At 48.9% G+C, this 18,771-nt stretch overlaps 4 protein-coding genes and 1 long non-coding RNA gene across 5 annotated transcripts; 2 read left to right on the forward strand and 3 right to left on the reverse strand.

Annotated features, from left to right (window-relative positions):
* LOC120694642 lies at positions 1-1,406 on the forward strand. Its single transcript, XR_005683577.1, has 2 exons — positions 1-934; positions 1,045-1,406. It is a non-coding gene; the product is annotated as an uncharacterized LOC120694642 (long non-coding RNA).
* A 1,536-nt stretch (positions 1,407-2,942) lies between these two features.
* LOC120696244 (peroxidase 2-like) lies at positions 2,943-4,385 on the forward strand. Its single transcript, XM_039979369.1, has 2 exons — positions 2,943-3,305; positions 3,409-4,385. The coding sequence occupies exons 1-2, from the start codon at positions 3,006-3,008 to the stop codon at positions 4,177-4,179; spliced, it is 1,071 nt and encodes a 356-aa protein (XP_039835303.1). The 5' UTR covers positions 2,943-3,005; the 3' UTR covers positions 4,180-4,385.
* A 777-nt stretch (positions 4,386-5,162) lies between these two features.
* Positions 5,163-6,822, reverse strand: LOC120695593 (peroxidase 2-like). Its single transcript, XM_039978800.1, has 2 exons — positions 6,238-6,822; positions 5,163-6,087 (listed from the first exon to the last, which is right to left on the reverse strand). Exons 1-2 carry the CDS (start codon positions 6,820-6,822, stop codon positions 5,308-5,310), a joined length of 1,365 nt encoding a protein of 454 aa, XP_039834734.1. The 3' UTR covers positions 5,163-5,307.
* Positions 6,823-7,348: 526 nt separating this feature from the next.
* LOC120696245 (peroxidase 2-like) lies at positions 7,349-8,927 on the reverse strand. Its single transcript, XM_039979370.1, has 2 exons — positions 8,510-8,927; positions 7,349-8,298 (listed from the first exon to the last, which is right to left on the reverse strand). The coding sequence occupies exons 1-2, from the start codon at positions 8,867-8,869 to the stop codon at positions 7,549-7,551; spliced, it is 1,110 nt and encodes a 369-aa protein (XP_039835304.1). The 5' UTR covers positions 8,870-8,927; the 3' UTR covers positions 7,349-7,548.
* Positions 8,928-13,945: 5,018 nt separating this feature from the next.
* Positions 13,946-15,153, reverse strand: LOC120695594 (peroxidase 1-like). Its single transcript, XM_039978801.1, has one exon. It carries the CDS (start codon positions 15,077-15,079, stop codon positions 13,946-13,948), a length of 1,134 nt encoding a protein of 377 aa, XP_039834735.1. The 5' UTR covers positions 15,080-15,153.
* Positions 15,154-18,771: the final 3,618 nt, after the last annotated feature.

Genomic DNA, 18,771 nt, shown 5'->3' on the forward strand with positions numbered 1-18,771 from the left:
TGTGGCTTCTAAGCACCTGGGTAGACCAAGAAAGTGCATGATTTAATTGGATTCATGGTCCAGGTGCTCTGTTTTCCATAGCACATCTATGCATCAACTGTTCGTTGAAATGCGTACCTAGGATATAAATGATATTACCAATAGTTTGCACATTATTCCATTATTAAAAAATAGCAGTAATTAGTCGCGCACACTACCTAGACTCATTTGTGCTGGTAGCTTGTTGCAATTTAACAGTACATTTAGCTTTTGCACTGCTCTCTGTTCCCTAGAAGCTGACTCTTTGTATTCTTTTATCTGACTTGCAGAGCATCACATTTCAGTGTGAATAAGGAGAAGAGTAACAATAATGGTTTTTACCATTTAATCTAACCCATGATTTTCCTGTTTATACAATAAGTGCACATTGGTAAAAGAATAAATCTTGCTATCTAATTTAAGGATGCATGCTCCTTGGAAATTTAATAACTCGGCTCATAAATAAATGTGGGATCTGTTTGCTTCATGCATATGTTCAGCTCTGAATGTCTATTGCATGATATTATGGTTCTAAAAGAAACATAGTGGTGCATTGATCTATTGCATTCTCACTTGATGATTGAAACCAAAGGGCTGGTTAGGCTTCAAGCCATTTTAAAAGGGCTGGTTAGGCTGGCACATGATTTGATTACAGATTACCATATTTTCCTATAGAAACATATCGTGCTCTTGTTAGAAAATAACTGACATGGTCGTGCAACAATTTAGTTTGTGAGCTTTTAGTTTTTTCGTGCAACAATTTAGTTTGTTTGTGAACTTTTAGCGTAGTATTAAATTACAGAATGGCTGGTGTGATAGTATTGGTTCTGTGGAAGATATCCAAACAAAACTTTTAAAGTGGCAGGAAGCTGCAGCTAAACGCGAGCGAGCCATGGCCTAGGCTCTTACTCATCAGGTAGTTTATCCAACTTTTATACCATATGCTGTAGCTACTTTCTCTGAAACTGAGCCAACCTCTTAAGAGCAAACCAATAGTATTGATATGCATATGTCTCTGTTTTGTAGGTATTTTGTGACAATCTTGAAATAGAAACACCTGCAGAAATAACTGTGATTGAAGTCAGCAAGCTAAGTTGGAAACAAAACACATGCTTTTGCTAAGTCAAAGCTAAGCAACAAGGTGGCATGTTAGCTTCTGGTGGAACTTCAACCTTTTGCAAGAACAAAACTTTGCTGTTGTAGCTTCATGTACCTTTGGTTGTTTCTGCTCCTTTTTGTTGTCTTTTGTCCTAAGCCTTTTTATTGTTTCTGATCCTTGAATGTTGGGATGCTAGTGCTACTGGTTGGAAAGACTGTATGTGATCCCTTATTTTGATGTTATTCTGGATGGAATATGGAATATTATGGTCATATATTTTGGTCTGGTATTTTTTGTTGTGGTTTATGGGCTAGAACTATTAATTTCATTTATGGGCTATATGAAAATTGGTGGGCTGAATTGTTATATGGGCACATCCACAAATGGGCTGTGGGCTGTGCTGCTGATATCACCATCCACGTCACCTATCATTGCCATGTCAGCAACCATGACATCATCATTGCCATCCACATCATCGCCATGTCATCAGCCACGTCATTCTCCATGTTATTAATTTGTGACATGGCAATTGAATCTATGACGTTAATTTTCGTCATAAAAAATGGGCTTGGGTTGGGCTTCGGGGGTCCAGGGCTATTTTATGACGGATTCAAAACGTCATGGATCAAGCAATCCGTGACGAATTTTTAAGGAATGTCATGAGGTATGATCTATGACGCTCAATAAATGATGTAATTTGAAATCGTCATAGATACTGATTTATGATGGTTTTTTAGTGATCTGTGACGAAATTTAATCGTCATGTATCAACAGATTTTTTGTAGTGTACTGTAGCACATTTCGTTGTTACTTGGCAAATAATATCCAATTATAGACTAATTAGGCTTAAAAGATATATCTCGTGCTAATCAGTTAGTCTGTGTAATTATTTATTTTTTCAACTGCATTTAATGCTCCATGTATGTGTCCAAAAATTTGATAAGTTAAAAGATACATCACGTGCTGATCAGTTAGTCTGTGTAATTAGTTATTTTTTTCAACTGTATTTAATACTCCATACATGTGCCAAAAATTCGATAAGCTCTTGGTCGTGAACTTCGAATTGCGGATGTACTGTAGAAAATTTTGTGGGAACTAAACATGCCTTGGTGAGAAAAAAAAAGCGCTAACAAATGTGGACTGCTAGTGGAACTGGAGCCATTTACCAGGAAAAAAAATGTGAGCAGCACTTACCCGCAAAATAAAAAAGTGAGCAGCACAGGAAATAGGAGCTAAGAAATTTTGGGCAGCACGTAGGCACAGAACGCCAGTCGTCGATAGGAATATGCTGAGGTGCATAACAGCTCAAAGTAGTTGTCATTCTTTGGTCATTTGTTCTTCGGTTACGTTAATCTGGATCAATGAAACAACCGACGGTAGCTAGATCGGAGTAGATTAGCCTCTGTTTAGTCATGGCAAACCCGTGACTTCACCCCCTGGTTGTTTGTTTGCTTAGTTGACTTGTGGGTTAAGGTACAGTACTCTATGTTTCCAGCTGCAAATAGACAGCGAGTGTCGCAGATGATAATTTTCATATATATAATGCAGCTGTAAGGTAGCTAGATTTTGATTAGATTATTATTAGATGCAGCTGTCGGGGCAATATTAGCAGCAGGTCATCTCTGTCGCGGCGCGGTGCTTGAGTTGCCGCCATGTCCCGCATTGACCTTGCACCGTTGCGCGGCGACGTGCGCTCCAAAACATTCCGATCACAGCAGTCAGCAGCACCTTCTTCCTCGCCGTGACGGGCTAGCTAGCCTATAAATAGACATGGAAGATGGCAACAACTCTTCGTCCCTGCAGTCCCAAGCCTCTCTAGCTCTGTCTCTCGATTGGATCAACACTCGAGCACGCAGAAGACACTCCTGGCAGAGTGCGCGAAGCAGACATGGCCGCCAATAATAAGCTCGCTGTACTCACCGTACTCGCGCTGCTCGGCTCCGTGTCGTGCCAAGCGGGCTACGGCGGCTACGGCTATGGCGGCGGCAATCCCACACCCCCGACGACACCCACTTATCCTCCGGCACCCAACCCACCCACCACCTATCCTGCCGCTGGCCTGAGGGTCGGATACTACGACGACAAGTGCCCCGGAGCGGAAGGCATCGTCAGGGAGGCCGTGCGCGGCGCCGACGCCGGCATCAAAGCTGGCCTCGTCCGCCTCTTCTTCCACGACTGCTTCGTCCGGGTAAGTCGTTCATCCACGGCTCGCTTCATGTACGTCGCGGCTTGCATCAAAGTCGTATGAGCGCTTCTCCATCTGACAACACTCAACATCGCGACACGTCCAGGGCTGCGACGCCTCCGTTCTGCTCCAGCGGACGGACGCCAACCCGCAGCCGGAGATGCTGGGCATCCCGAACCTGAGCCTGCGCGGCTTCGAGGTCATCGACGCGGCCAAGGCGACGCTCGAGGCGACGTGCCCGGGCGTCGTGTCCTGCGCCGACATCGTCGCCTTCGCCGGCCGCGACGCCAGCTACTTCCTCAGCGGCTACGCCATCAACTTCACCATGCCCGCGGGCCGCTACGACGGCAACGTGTCCCTCGCCAGCGAGACCCTCCCCAACCTGCCCCCGCCCTTCGCCGACGTCCCGCGCCTCAAGGCCATGTTCGCCGCCAAGGGGCTCGACACCGTCGACATGGTCGCCCTCTCCGGCGCGCACAGCATCGGCCGCTCCCACTGCTCGTCCTTCTCCGACCGCCTCCCGCCCAGCAACACCTCGGACATGGACGCCACGCTCGCCGCCAAGCTCCAGGCTGACTGCGCGTCGCCGACCGGCGCGGACAACACGGTGGCGCAGGACTACAAGACCCCCGACCAGCTGGACACCCAGTACTACATGAACGTGATCGGCCGCAAGGTGCTCTTCGCGTCGGACGCCGCGCTCCTCAAGTCGAACGAGACGATTCCGCTGGTGTACGCAGCCGCCCTCTCTCCCAAGCTGTGGCAGTCCAAGTTCGGGCAGGCCATGGTGAAGATGGGCGGCGTCGAGGTCAAGACCTCCGCCAATGGGGAGATCAGGAAGATGTGCGGCTTCGTCAACAAGCCATACTCCGGCTGATGGTTCGAACCTGACGTGTGAGATGGACACAACACGACGCGCCTACGCTCCTGTTCGCTCTGCTATTTCTCTTTTTGTTTCACTATTTCCATTCTCAATTCTGCTATTCTTTACCCTTGCCCCCCTAATGTTGCTTCATTGTTTTGTTGAATTTATATGATGAAAATTTGATTGTATTACCATTTGAGATTCCAGAAAGTAATGAAATGACAGTACTGATATTTACTACAATCTTCATCAGTAAGGAAACTACGCTTCAGAAGTTCAGAGCTGATATCATGTCTTGACTCGTGAGCTTACTAACTATATTTTGCTAAAAAAAAGCTTACTAACTGTATTTCCAAATTATTGATTTGCTATAAGTATAGGCTAATTTTGTGCCTGTGCTTATACTTGCATTCCATGAGCTCAGATCAAAGTATTAACTTGTCATCTTGGTGGCGCCAAGTGATGGATCCCGATATGTCCTCAGAAAAAAAAAGGTGATCCCGTTATGAAAAAATGGGATTTCAAGGCGAGATTATGTTCTTGGGCCCAACAAGTGATGTTCTTGGGCTGAGCAGTTTTCCCACCCATCATATTAGCCCATGGAAACATGGGCCTACGGCCTACCATACTCTTCTTCTACCTAAAAAAGGTTTTGAGTGTATCTCAAAAAAAAAGTTTTGGGAAATAGAGGTCCTTTTCGTGGAAGTTTTAGATTTTCTTGGATCCTACACAGTCCGGTTCTGTAATAATGGCATCCACAAGCTAGAGCTTGATCATTCACGTATGCTTATCATGCATTTATCTACAGCGAATGAAGATTATGCCTGGATGGAACGTCTTTCCTTTCCTTTCCTTTCCTGCTGTTCTCATACTACGCACCGACAGCACAGTTTGCTTTATTTTCTAAACAAGTAGCCTGACCGATGCAGACACATGGAGTAGCTGTCAGGTATGATTCCAAGATCTGACTGCAACACCGCAGAAGAAATAACTAATTACCTTTATTATTATTATTATTACAGCACAATAGAACAACAAAAAGAATGAATCGGAGTTAGGTGGGAAAAAAAGAGTAGATAAAACAACAGGGTCAGAGAGTTTGATCAGTAGTAGGCACGCGCACGACCGGCCGTCCGATCATCACGGCCTGCTGTTGACGACACGGCACTCCCTCCTGATCTCACCGGTGGCGGCCGTCTTGACCTCGATGCTGCCCATCTTCACCATGGCCTCCGCGTACTTCTGCTGCCACAGCCACGGGAACATCGCGTACACGCGCACCAGGTAGCTCGTCATGTCGTCCTTCTTGGAGGTGAGCGCGGCGTCCGACGTGAAGAGGACCTTGCGGTCGAGCACGTTCTGGTAGTACTGGTTGTCCAGCTCGTCGGGGGTCTCGTGGTCCTGCGCCACCGTGTTGTCGGCGCCGTCTGCCGACGAGCAGTTAGCCCGCAGCTCGGCGGCGAACGCCGGGTCCATGTCGGAGGTGGCGGCGCCGGGAGGGAGGCGGTCGCGGCTGAAGGAGGAGCAGTGCGAGCGCCCGACGCTGTGCGCGCCGGAGAGCGCGACCATGTCGAAGGCGTCGAGGCCCTTGTCGGCGAACATCCTCTCGAGCTGCTGGAGGCCGGCGAACGGCGGCGGCAGGTTCGGCAGGGTCTCGCTGGCGAGGGACACGTTGCCGTCGTAGCGGCCCGCGGGCATGGCGAAGTCGACGTCGCCGCCGCTGAGGAAGAAGGACGCGTCGAGGGCGGCGAAGGCCACGACGTCCGCGCACGAGACCGTGCCGGGGCACTTGGCCTCCAGCTCCGCCTTGGCCGCGTCGATCACCTCGTAGCCGCGCATGCTCGGGAAGTTGGGTATGCCCAGCTTCTCCGGCTGCGGGTTGTCGCTGGTCGGGTCGAGCAGAATGGAAGCATCGCAACCCTGAACCACAACAATGCCATTATCGGTTAATTACTAGCTCCTAATTTTATGACCATTTTTTTTTAAGAAAACAATTTTTTGATCATTTTACTACCAATGATGCACAATAATATTGCAAGGAATGGCTAGCTTGGTCGATCGAGGCCTTACACGGACAAAGCAGTCGTGGAAGAAGAGGCGAATAAGCCCGGCTTTCATGCCGGCATCGAAGCTACTAACGTGCTTCCTCACGATTGCCTCCACGTCCACGTGAGGCCCGCATCTGCTCTCGTAGTATCCGACCTCGAGCTTCTTCCCTGCGGCATCATCGTCTGAGCTGGGTGGAGGTGAAGAAGGCAAAGGTGGTGGCGGGCTTGGACTCGGCGGAGGATAGGTAGGTGGCTTTGGAGATATAGTTGGTGGTGGGCTCGACGAACTCGCCGGAGGATAGGTAGGTGGCTCTGGTCGTGAGATCACAAGCGGCGGTGGGCTCAGACTTGTCGGAGGATAGGCGGGTGGCTCGGCGGTGGTGGGCATGATAGGCGGTGGTGGGCTCGGCGGACTCGTGGGTGGCTGACTCGTCGGAGGAGAGGGCTTTGAACTCGATGGAGGATAGGTGGGCGGTGGTAGGATGGTCGGCGGGTACGCTGGCGGCTGTGGCGCTGGGGCTGGGCTACCACCTCTGGAGCCGGCTTGGCATGATACGGAACCGAGCAGCGCGAGCACGGTGATGAGGACAGCGACCGCGGCGGCCATCGTCCTTCTTCTTGCTTGTGCCTGCTTTGACTTGCTTGCTGGCTAGAGAGAGAACGAAGCCGGGGTAGTAGCTAGGGAGATGAATTATAGCGGTCGCCATCGTCTGTGTCCTATATAGCTCCGGCTTGGAGTGGAGTAGTGCAGTGGGAATGTTTTCTGGAGCGTGCACGTTGTGAGCCGTGCGAGTCAACCGATAGAGAACGAGAACATGGCGAGTAGGTGAGTGAGATCTACTCGGAGGGTTGACTTGCTGCTAGTTTATTTGACACCATAAATTGGAAACGGCCGGTTTCTTTGACTTTGGTGCTTCCGCATTTGGGTCACAGACGCATGGAGCCGGGCTCACATATCAGTGACCGGGACTAAAATCAGGGAAGACTTATATCCAATAAATTAACCAAAGCATATGCATGGTGGCAGTGCGGTGATTATGCGCCTGGCGCAAATGATATAATTAAAATTACAAGTGATTTCTTCTCATATGCCTGGATCAATACAGACTCCTTTCACATTATTGTTTTTTATAAAAAAAACACTCCATTAATTCCCATTGTTGGGGACGCCATGCTTACATTAGCAAGTTACATTTCACCTAGCAGCCACCAGGTGGAGTGAGAAATTCCTGATCCAGCTAAAGCCTGCTAAATCACGTACTATTTGAGCTAGCATGATTAATTATTATTTATGAGGAGCACCGTCCCAACCTCCAAACGAAAGGTAGGCTAGCTAGTTGTAAATCGAGCACTTCTTCCTGATCTCGGCGTCCGCGCTGGGCCTGGTCTTCACCTCGATGTTGCCCATCTTCACCATCGCCGCCGCGAACTCCATCTCCCACCTGCTCCCCACATCGGCGGCGTATGTATCCACCAGCGCCGCCGTTTCCGAGGCGTTGAGCGCGGCGTCCGAGTCCAGCAGCACGGCGCTGTCCTTCACGTTCTGGAAGTACTGGCTGTCCAGGACGTCGGGGGTCTTGTAGTCCAAGTTCACCGTGGCGTTACCGCCGCCGCCGCCGCACCTCTGTCTCAGCTCTCCGGCGAGGGTGGCGTTCATGCCCGGACGGCTGGTGGAGACGAACATGCAGCGGGCGTGGCCGATGGTGTGCGCGCCGGAGAGCGTGACCATGTCTTTGGTGTCGAGGCCCTTGGCGGCGAATCTGCTCTTGAGCGTCTCGAGGTCGGAGAAGGGCCCCGGCAGGAAGTTGGTGGTCTCCGAGGCGAGGGACACGCGGCCGTCGAGGCGGCCGGCGGGCATCGCGAAGTTGAGCCTGCCGTTGCTGAGGAAGGAGGACGCGTCGCGGGCGGCGAAGGCGACGATGTCCGCGCACGACACGACGCTGGGGCAGGCCGCCTCGAGCGCCGCCTTGGCCCTGTCGATCACGCCGAAGCCGCGAAGGCTCTCTCTGTTGGGTGGGCCCAACATCTCCGACGGGTCGCTGGAGCCACTCGAGTTCACGAGGAGAACGGAAGCATCGCAACCCTGAAGAATAACAAGAATAATGTATGAGCACGTGGCAAAACAGCAGGCAAATCTTGATTCGGAAAAGCCAATTTTTTTTGGTATACTTTGGCTAGCAATTCATCAAAGTACATGCAAGACACTACATTGCATAAATTTTGCAGCTATAAAATAAATAATGATGCAAATCAAACTTGTGCTATATGGGCTGGAAGAGAAATAAAATTTGTACCCGAACGAAACAGTCGTGGAAGAAGAGACGAATGAGGCCTGCGCCCATGCCGGGTTCTTTGTCGACGGCGTCTCTGACGACCTGCCTCACAATGCCTTCCGCGTTGGGGCACGAGTTGTAGTAGCCGACCCTGAGAGCTGCCCCTGAGGGGGCAGATCTTGGTGCCCTGAAAATTTTAGGGCTCGGCATGAGGCCTCCGGGGCAGCCCAGGCGACCAAGGGCTGATGAGACTGGACGAACCCAACCACCCAGGCAAAGGATGCCGCCGCCGCCGGAGCCCTGCTGGCACTCCACGGACCCGAGGAACGCAAGCAAGGTGATGATCAGCAGGGCGCCAACCTTATTACTAGCAGCAGCCATCTTTGCTCGCTTGGTCTGCTTGTGCTAAGTAGAAGCTGTTGGTTTTTCGTGCGCCAAGGCAAACTGCGTGTGCTCTCCTCCGGGGGCTAGTACGTGCCCTATTTATAGCTGCGATCCCGGGGTGCTGTCCAGTGTCCAAGCTAAGGCTAGCTCGCCACTAGTGCTCGCACGTTGCGATGGAGGACGCGAATTTCATCGAAGTCGGCGTAAGGACGACCGCCGCAGGCCCGCAGGCCGCAGCTGACCAAATCCAATCTAGGCGCCGTCACACGTAGTGATTGTGTGTGCGGTCGTTTGACTGGCACCGCTCTCCGGAGACGGATCTGATTTGAAAAGGTGGGAAATTTTTCAGTTTTGGTACCGTACATTTTTGTGCTGCTTGGCTGTAGTCATTCACCGGTAAATGATCGAGGCCGGAAGTTTCTATAATCTAAAAGAACATTTTTGTGCTGCAGTTATTACAAAACTATTTCTAGAAGTACTTTTTAAGAAACATCGTACGCCATTTTAGTGCTGCAATTATCACAACGTCCGGTTTCGTCGGTTGGGAGGGAAATCCGTTTCGTCGGACAAGAGGACGAGTTTTTTTTCCCCTAAAAAGTTGCCTTGGGTTTCGTCGGTACGGGCAGTATGCGATGGGGCCAACGAAAATGGTGCATGTGAACGGTACAGGCAAAGCATCAAAATTCAACAACTTGCCAAATTTATAAAAAATAAATTTAACTCCATATTCCATGAAGAACACACTATGCTAGATTTGTACTCCCTCCATTCCAAAATGTAGGTCGTTTTGACTTTTCTAGATTCATATATTTTGTTATATACCTAGACATATGTTATATCTAAATGCATAGCAAAAACTATGAATTTAAAAAAGTCAAAACGACCTACATTTTGGAACGGAGAGAGTACCATATTGCTACTATCATGCTTGTTAAAAATATGTTATCTCAAGAATGATAAATGTTGTTTACTGTAGCACGATGTTGTCTAATCATGGGTCAATCAGACTTAAAAGATTACATCCGGGGTTGTAGAATGAGCTTTATCAGTTATTTATATTTAATACTTCTAATTATTGATCAAATCTTCAGAGTTATTGTAGCACTGGAAAATTTTGAGAGGATGGAAGCGCATGGCACGGAGATGCACATGTGCACCGCAAGTCTTGGTCTTGCCGTGTGTCAGAGCTATACTCCTGCCTCACGTAGTCGCATCGTTGACCAGTAAATGGACTTGGAAATAGTAACGCGTTCTGCTTCTGCATGCACTGGTACGGTGGTGCTACTTACCACTATAGTACAGTCTTTAGCTTGGTATATATACCAAGCGAACTAGGAGCCTTTTGGTACAGAAACCGCTTCAACTCCATGCTACAGTCAATAATATTAATATTTTAGCGATACTGTTTTGCGCAATTCCGCACTATAGCAAAAAGCCGAAATGCACTATTGTATTATGCACTGTAGCAAAAGGCCGAAACGTGAATTATTGGATGAGTTCAAGAGGAACCTTAATTTATTTTTTCTCAAGCCATTCTTAGTAAAGGAAGAGCATTTTTTGCTTGTTGTAGAGATATAAGCCATGCGAAGGAATAAAGCATTCTGGCCGTTCAAATCAGGGTGAAAACTAATAAATAATTGGCGGATGATATAGAAATTCCGTACGCGTGCCGGTTTCATCTGGGCCTGTTTCATTCTCGTGTGGACGTGTTCAAGAGCTGAGCGGGCCCATCGATCCTCTGACTGAAGGAAAAAGCCCATTTTTCTGGTTATGGTGAAACAAGTTGCTTCTTTTCTTTGGTCCAGATGAAAGAGCCCATTTCCCAAGAAGAAGAGCCCATTTGCTGCGTGTGCCATCACCGAGAGAGTGAGCTTTCAGCATATGGAACCCCGCGGTTTTTTCTTTTTTATATTTAAAAAAAAAATTCAAAAATATATGTCCGTTTTGAAATATTTCAAAAATATACCTGGTCGCCCTCCCATAGGGCGACAGGCCCAAAATGTAATTTTTTTTCTTCAAATTTGCAACGAAGTCCCTGGAGGAAGGGGGGGGGGCTGTCGCCCCCCCAACGGGCAACAGGGGCTTGTCGCCCACCCCTCGGGCGACAGGGTCTTGTCGCCCGTTGGGGGGGCGACAGGCCCTTTTTTTTCGAGGCAATTTTTTTCCAGGGACCTATTTTGAGCTATTCGAGCGTGTATTCGTCATCATCGTCGGCAAGATCTCGACCGCTAACTCCTACCGCACGTAACTTGTCCTTTATTAAATCACGGAAAAAAATCGCAAGAACTTCCCTTATTTCACGAGCATTATGGAACCCACAAACATAATAAGTTCACATCAATAATATCTATAGAAAGAAATGACAAGTAACCTACCACAATCATAAACATCGGATACAAATAAGCGGTCCACAGCTATCTCATTACAAATAAACATCAGATACATCTAACCACCCCTAAGGCGTCGGACTCCATTTGGCCCATACATAACATTATATTCACCATAAAATACTTGAAACTGCATCTTGCTCGACATATCTGCATATCACATAATACTTATCGAGTTATACTCTTTACTTCACTACCTTATTCAATAATCCATAAAAACTAAGTATGAAATTCAACTACAACGTATAAGTATTCATAACTACGTGATGACACTCAAATTCTATACTGCATATGCCAAATTCTATTCTAAATCATAATTAATTTATAAACACGTCTCTAATAGTACTGCAATTGTAATAATAAATGCGTAGAACTAATTTTCTAAACTAATTTACTACTACGTAACTACAAACTAAAGTATCATTGAACTCCTACTTAAATGGTTCTACTATAGCACTAATTAAATTAAATTACTCACCCCTACTTAAATTACTCATATTTAAATACGTAGTACTTAAATATAACAATATTTAAACTAAATGTACTAACCTGCAGATCACAAGTGCTGAATCCGGCAGGGCTTCGCCGCTTTCCTTCTCCTCACTCCTCTCTTTTTTTTCTGAATTTTTGGTGGAATTTTCGGGCTCAAATGAGGAGGGAAGAGGAGGGCTGGAGCTTTTATAGGGGGGAGACCCCGGTCGCCCGCGGGGGGGGGGGGGGGGGGGGGGGGGCGACAGGCCCCCTGCCGCGCCCGTGGGCTGGGCCCAGCGGGAGGGCGACAGGGCTTTTTTTTCCCAGGGACCTCATTGCGAATTTGAAAAAAAAATTTACACTTAAGGCCTGTCGCCCTATGGGGGGCGACCGGGGGGTATTTTTGAAATATTTCAAAACGGACATATATTTTTGAAATTTTAATTTTTAAAAAATATAAAAAAGAAAAAACCGTGAATGACATATACCCCCGACACCCGGCTTCCGTTTGCACTTTCTTCTTGAACATTAGAAGCATTTTTTGCACAGAAAACTTTCCACTGCCATCAAAAGCCCAAAAGATAGAATCACAATCCTCAGTAAAGGTGATTGATTCTGCAATAGAAACTAAACTAAACTATTAGTTTCAGGGGTATTCTACCAGCACATACGCCGGCTGTTTGGAAGCTTTGTGTGCCAACAAGGATTCACATCTTCCTTTAGTTGCTTTCTAACAACAAAACTTTAACTAGAACGAATTTAGCCAAAAGAAGACATGTTGAGGATATTACTTGCCTCTTCTGTAATGAAAATGAATATGTTCATCATCTTTTTTTCGGTTGCTGTGTTGCCTCTGTTATGTGGCGCCATCTCTCTGAAATTTTTGATGTTAATCTTGGTGCTGACTATGAATCGGTGGCTAGATGGTGGCTGAGTAATAACAGACATGCTATTATGAACATGACTTGTGCCGCATTAATGTGGTCTATTTGGAAGTTACGCAATGATCTTTGTTTTCAGGGAAAGGCATGGCGAAGCGAGAAGGTATTACTGTACAAGCTCCTCGGGACTTTGAGGAACTGGCAACTACTATGCAAGGAGGCGTATCTGGTGGATTTGGCGAGTGTCTTGGAGGCGCTGGAGCTCAAACTACGCCAACCACTACGTCTGCAAGACGGGCCTCCGAGATCCAAGGAGCTGGTCTCGTCAAGTTTGGGGCCATCAGCTGGGAAGGCTTCAGAAAGAAGCACTTTTAGTACCAGCATCGGCATGGAAGGATCTTTGATTAATTTTCCGCAACAAGTGAACCAAATATCTGAACTATATATGTGTCCACTGAGTTTTGAGCAGCTTCAATTATTAGCTTGCATTGGCCCCCTCTCTTCTGGACCTATTTTCCCACAGACTTGCCTATAGTTTGTAGTACTCTTGGTCGTCCCCAAGCTAAACACATGCTAAGAGTTACACGTGTTGAACTTTTGCCTCATTATAATTTTTAGGGACCAAAATGAACCACCAGGACGAATTAAGTTAATTTCCATGTCAACCAATGAATTGATGAAATACCCGGCAGCAAAATTAAATAAGCCACAAGGTAAAGCTTTGGAGAAGCTAGCAGGCCAAAGTAAATTAAAGCAAGTCACCTTATATTACAGCAAAATGACATGGTGACATATATGCAATAATAACAAAAGTAGTGATGAATACAGTTGTAGTAGTATGGGGAAAAAACAACAACAACAGGTCATGCATGGTACTACTAGATGATCGAGAGAAATACTCTGCATGCATGCATATCTTCATCTCAATCACATGCATGCAGCAGCTACACAGTAACACACGACACGACCAGGGCCAGGCCGCCAGGCTAATAGGCCTTGTTTGGCAATGCTAGAATTCTAGCATGCACACATCCCGAAAAAAGAATCTTGCATGCATGAAGCACTAAATGAAGTCTATTTGCAAAACTTTTTTAGGGATGGGTGTAACTTTTCGCGACGAATCTAATGACGGTAATTAATCGATAATTAGCTATAGTGATGCTACAGTAACCATCCTCTAATCGCGCGGTCAAATGACTCATTAGATTCTTCAGGTCACTAGCACGGGGGTTCTGAAGTTGGTTTTGTAAACTGACTTTGTTTGACACTATAATTAGTGGTCAAAGTTTGTTACTATTCACTAGCGCTACAATTCTTCCCAAACCAAACAAGGCCTAAGCGTTGACTCTCGAGCATACCTCCCTGATTTCGGTTTCGCCGGGGACGAGGGCGGTCTTGACCCCGATCTTGCCCATCTTCACCATCGCCGCCGCGAAGTCGATCTCCCAACTGGTCGCATTGGCCTTGTTAACGTCCACCTGCTGTTTGGTCGCCGGGGACGAGATGAGCACGGCGTCCGACCCGAACAGCACGAATTTGTCGATGTTCTTGTAGTACTGGTTGTCCAGCACGTCGGCGGTCACGGGGTCCTGGCTCACCATGTTGCTGGGGCTCCCGGTGCCGTTGCAGGACGCGTCCAGCCGCTGGGCGTAGTCGCGGTCCATGGCCGCCAGCCGGCCGGTGAAGAAGAGGCAGCGGGCGCGGCCGATGCTGTGCGCGCCGGAGAGCGTGACCATGTCCTCGGTGCTGAGGCCCTGGGCGGCGAACATCGTCTGGAGCTGCTGGAGGGAGGAGTCCGGGCCGGGCAGCTGGACGGTCTCGTTGGCGAAGGACTCGCGGCCGTCCTTGCGCCCCGCCGGCACGGGGAAGCTGATCCTGCCGCCGCTGAGGATGTCGGACGCGTCGCGCGCGGCGAAGGCGAGGATGTCGGCGCACGACACCCTGTTGCCGCAGGCGGCCTTGGTGGCCTCCTTGGCGGCGTCGATCACCTCGAACCCGCGCAGGCTGTCCTTGTTGGGGCCCCCCTCCATCTCCGTGCCGGTGCCGGCGAGGGCCGTGCTCTGCAGGAGGACGGACGCGTCGCACCCCCGGACGAAGGCGTCGTGGAAGAAGAGACGGATGAGGCCGGCGCCGATGCCGCGGCCCTGCTGGTCGATGGCGCTCTGCACGGCCGTCCTCACGGCCGCCTCCGCGCCGGGGCAGTAGGAGTCGGCGTAGTCAGAGTTGTTGTAGTAGCCGACGCTGAGCCCTGCGCCTGTGGGCGGGTCCCTCCAGATGGGAGGCGTGTAGGGTTGGCCCAGGAGCCCGCAGATGAGAGAGCGCAGGAATAAAAGCCGCGGCCAACCAACGAAGACGACGCAGTCGGTGCCGGTGCCGATGCTGATGCTGATGCCGAGCAGGCCCGCCGATGGCCCAACGAGGAGCGCGAGCAAGGCGACGAGGACGGCAAGCTGCTTCTTATTAGCCATGGCCGATCGACCGATATTTGCTCGATCGGCTTCTGTGCTTGCTAGCTTAGCTCGGCTAGGTTTCTTTGCTCTCAAGTCGGTCGCGTGTGCAGTAGTGTGCTTGTCCTGGGGCGCGGTGCAATTTATTTATAGGTCCGATCGATCCCCCGGAAGGAAGGAAGAGGAGTGTGGCATGGCATGGCCACGCACTACTACTGTCTCCGGCCGTGCTTTGCATGTTAGCCATGGACGCGAACGAACAAAATTCAATTCCACCGGAAGGAAGGAAGGAAGCGCACGTACAGCTCAAGCAGCTGACCGGCGGCGATCAAGCTGCCAAGTTGGGCGTTGTTAAGCTCGCCGCGCGGCGCACGCGCTCTGATTGCTGCCTCTGATTGATTGACTGGCTCCTGACGAGGCGCGGCTTTGATGATAGGCTTTGCTGTTGTGTGCATGCTCTATTTAGAGTACTCTGAATACTATATGCATGCGCATCAGTTGTTCACCTTCAGAAAACGGTACAGTGCAAAATAGACGTTGGATGGTCACTACTGATCGATCGAAGGGAAAAGATGTACAATTACAATTGCATTTCGTATATATAGCTTTAAAAAAACAATTGCATTTACACACACACACGGACCGGGTCTACAACTCTGACTTTTCCGTGTCGACGACAGGGATGACGTTTCCCTCTCGGCGCGCGCGGCGGCGCATGCATGCAGGTAGCTAGCTAGCGATGGACAGAGATCCCATGAAAAAAAGTGAACATGCATGCATGGCGCCGCGGCCGGCTACTAGTTGCCTAGTTTAGCTCACGCGTACAGCTCAAGCAGCTGACCCGGGCAGCTCATCGAGCAACATGTTTACGCATGTCTACTCTCATCGTCATTCATCTAGTCGTCCTTGAGCTTCGTTAAAAAATTCGCCACGCGGCACGCGCGTTTGATTCTCCGCTCCAGAGATTTTTATCATCTGATCCATATATATATATATATATATATATATATATATATATATATATATATATATATATATATATATATATATATATATATATATATATCTCAAACGCGGCAGCAGCTGTTTTGATATTACTATTGCAGTAGGGAGGGAAGACATTATTGCATCCGGGACAAGCTAAGGGGCAAGGCTTCAAAAGTGACTTCTTCTTCGAAATAAATTCTTCTTCTTCTTCTGCAAAGCAAAATAGAGCACTAATACACAGTGGCGAAGCCAGATCAGAGAATTAGGAGGGGCCAACCTTAGTAATTGAGGTGCTAAACTAATAAACAGTGTTAAAATTACTGTTTATCAAATGGAGTTTTTGCATGATAAGGGGACCATGGCTCACTTTGGCCTCCACTTAGTGCGTAGCTGTCTCCAGTGCCCATATTGGATCCATAATGCAACGGTTTGAGTTGGCAATGTTCAGAACATAAGTGGCGTAGCTAGTATAGGGTGGCCGGGTGGGCCAAGGCCCACCCTAAATTTTGCATTTCCAAGGTATAGGTATCAAAGTTATTCATCTAACAATATAACTTATATGAAAATTTCAAGATTAATTGTTGATTTTAAATGTTTAAAACTGTATGACACCTTATTATGTGTCGGGTACCATGATTAGGGGCACCATAATCAGGAGACTAAAATTGTCCTAAAAACACAAACACGTGTTAGGCAACCGGGCCCACAAAGACCTATAGCCTCCTTCCGATCTGGAAGAAAGGAAATGACTCAAAGAAGCCCAATACGCGGCCCATGTACACAGAGCGGCCCATCCGCACCCCCTCGGACCCGCGGGGCAATCTCCACCTCGCTCGAGGGCTCCCCGCCAAGGCCCTCGACCGCGCCCCGCGCCTCCGCCTCGCTCGAGGGTAGCGAGCCTACCCTCGGGGGAGCGGAGCACCTCCGCCCCGCTCGAGGGCAGCGAGCCTACCCTCGAGAGAGCAGATCGACTCCGCCTCGCTCGAGGCCACCCCTCGACGGGAAGGACAAACGGCCCTTCCGCTCACCCGCCCGCCGTACGGAGGCATTAAATTCCAATCACTCCTCCACAGCACCCGGGTCAGACGGCGTCCGGCCGCCATTCCTCACAGTGGCTGTGAACGGAGTCCCGTCCGCCAACTCCGGTCACTGCTCCGCCATATCGGACGCTGTGGCGACACTGTGGGAACCTGCAACGCAGTGCAAGACGTGCTCGACACTGCTCCAGCCACTGTACTGCCAACTTCCCATACCTCCTTCAAGTTTCCCCTCCGCGGAGCCCTCGAGCGGCATGGACACGACCCTCGGAAGCGGCTCCGGCCTTGACTAGGACGAGACCCTGGCCCGCAGGACCCTCGGAACGTCGTCACGCCACGCCTGGAGGACGATACCCCCTACAGCAACGATCACGCCGCCTGCTGGAGCTACAAGGACACCGACGCGATCTCCGCAAGGCCAAGGACGACGCCCGGGACGACGGCCACGCCAGGTGCCATACCCCACAGTGTACTTTCCACAGTGCTCGACCACTGCACACCCGCGATTCGGGGAGAAGACGACGACTTCCACGATTTCCAATGCATTAACACCGCCCCTCCTTGTGTCTATAAAAGGAGGAGGCGGGCTTCCCCTTAGGGGTCGATCGATCGGGTAGAACACAACACTCGGCACTACTCACAGAGCACATACGCTCTTCTGAGCCCCGATATTGGCACTTGCCTCAATCAACTGCTCCTCTAGCAGAGACCTGGGAGCTTCCCTCCCTCTCTCGCCTCGCTTGTACCCCTACTACAGGCACCCCCCGTGCAAGACAGTACAGTGCTCTCGCACACCCCTTTGCTGGACGTACGCCCCCCCGGCCGGAACTAGGATAAACCCGTGCGTGACTGTGTTGCCTCTTGCATCAACTATCTGGGACGAGGAACACGCAGCATCATCACTAGTTGGGTCAGGACACCGACATTATGTGTCTTTGTTAACTTTTACACTTGTCTGAAAATTTTATGTCAAAATTGGACCACCCTATTCAAAATCCCTAGATACGCCAATTCAGGCTCAGTTTATGCTTGGTAGAAAATGCATAACAAAGATTACCAAGAGCAGCAAAAAGCTTCTGATGGTTTTAATCATCTACCTTTGGTGGCATCTATTAGGAAGGAAGGAAATAGAAGAACCTTTTAGCTAGGATGCCTCCAACTTGAAAAAATGAGGTACTAGATCATGTCAACCTTATGGCGATCCCCATCACTTATTTATTTATTTTTGGAATATGGCAATCCCATCATCATCCAACGAAAATCTCTTTTATCTCTTGCCAAATGAATAGAACTTTTGAGTTAGCATGCCTTTTAATATACGACATTTCAAATTTAAAAAGGGGTGAGTATCTCTTTTTTTTGGTGAAAATTGAAAGTCTAAGCTCCGTTAAAACAGAGAGTTCAGGTTTCAATCCACCAAATGGTGAAATCGCGAAAGAGTGTGAACAAATAAAATACACCAAAATCCCCAAGCATTCAATAAAAAATAATTAAATTTCATTATAATTTAATTTGTATAAGTGTGTTCTATATATGACATGAACATGTACAGTTGGTGGCTGGAAAAAAATAGTTGTATACACGGTGCTATAGTCAATCACATGCAGGCACCATAATTTAATGTGGCATGCATATGATGAAGCAGCAGTACGTGATCACAGCAAACCATCCGATTAGTAGTGGATACTT

This window comes from Panicum virgatum, chromosome 2K (assembly GCF_016808335.1).
Source record: "Panicum virgatum strain AP13 chromosome 2K, P.virgatum_v5, whole genome shotgun sequence".
NCBI lineage: Eukaryota > Viridiplantae > Streptophyta > Magnoliopsida > Poales > Poaceae > Panicum > Panicum virgatum.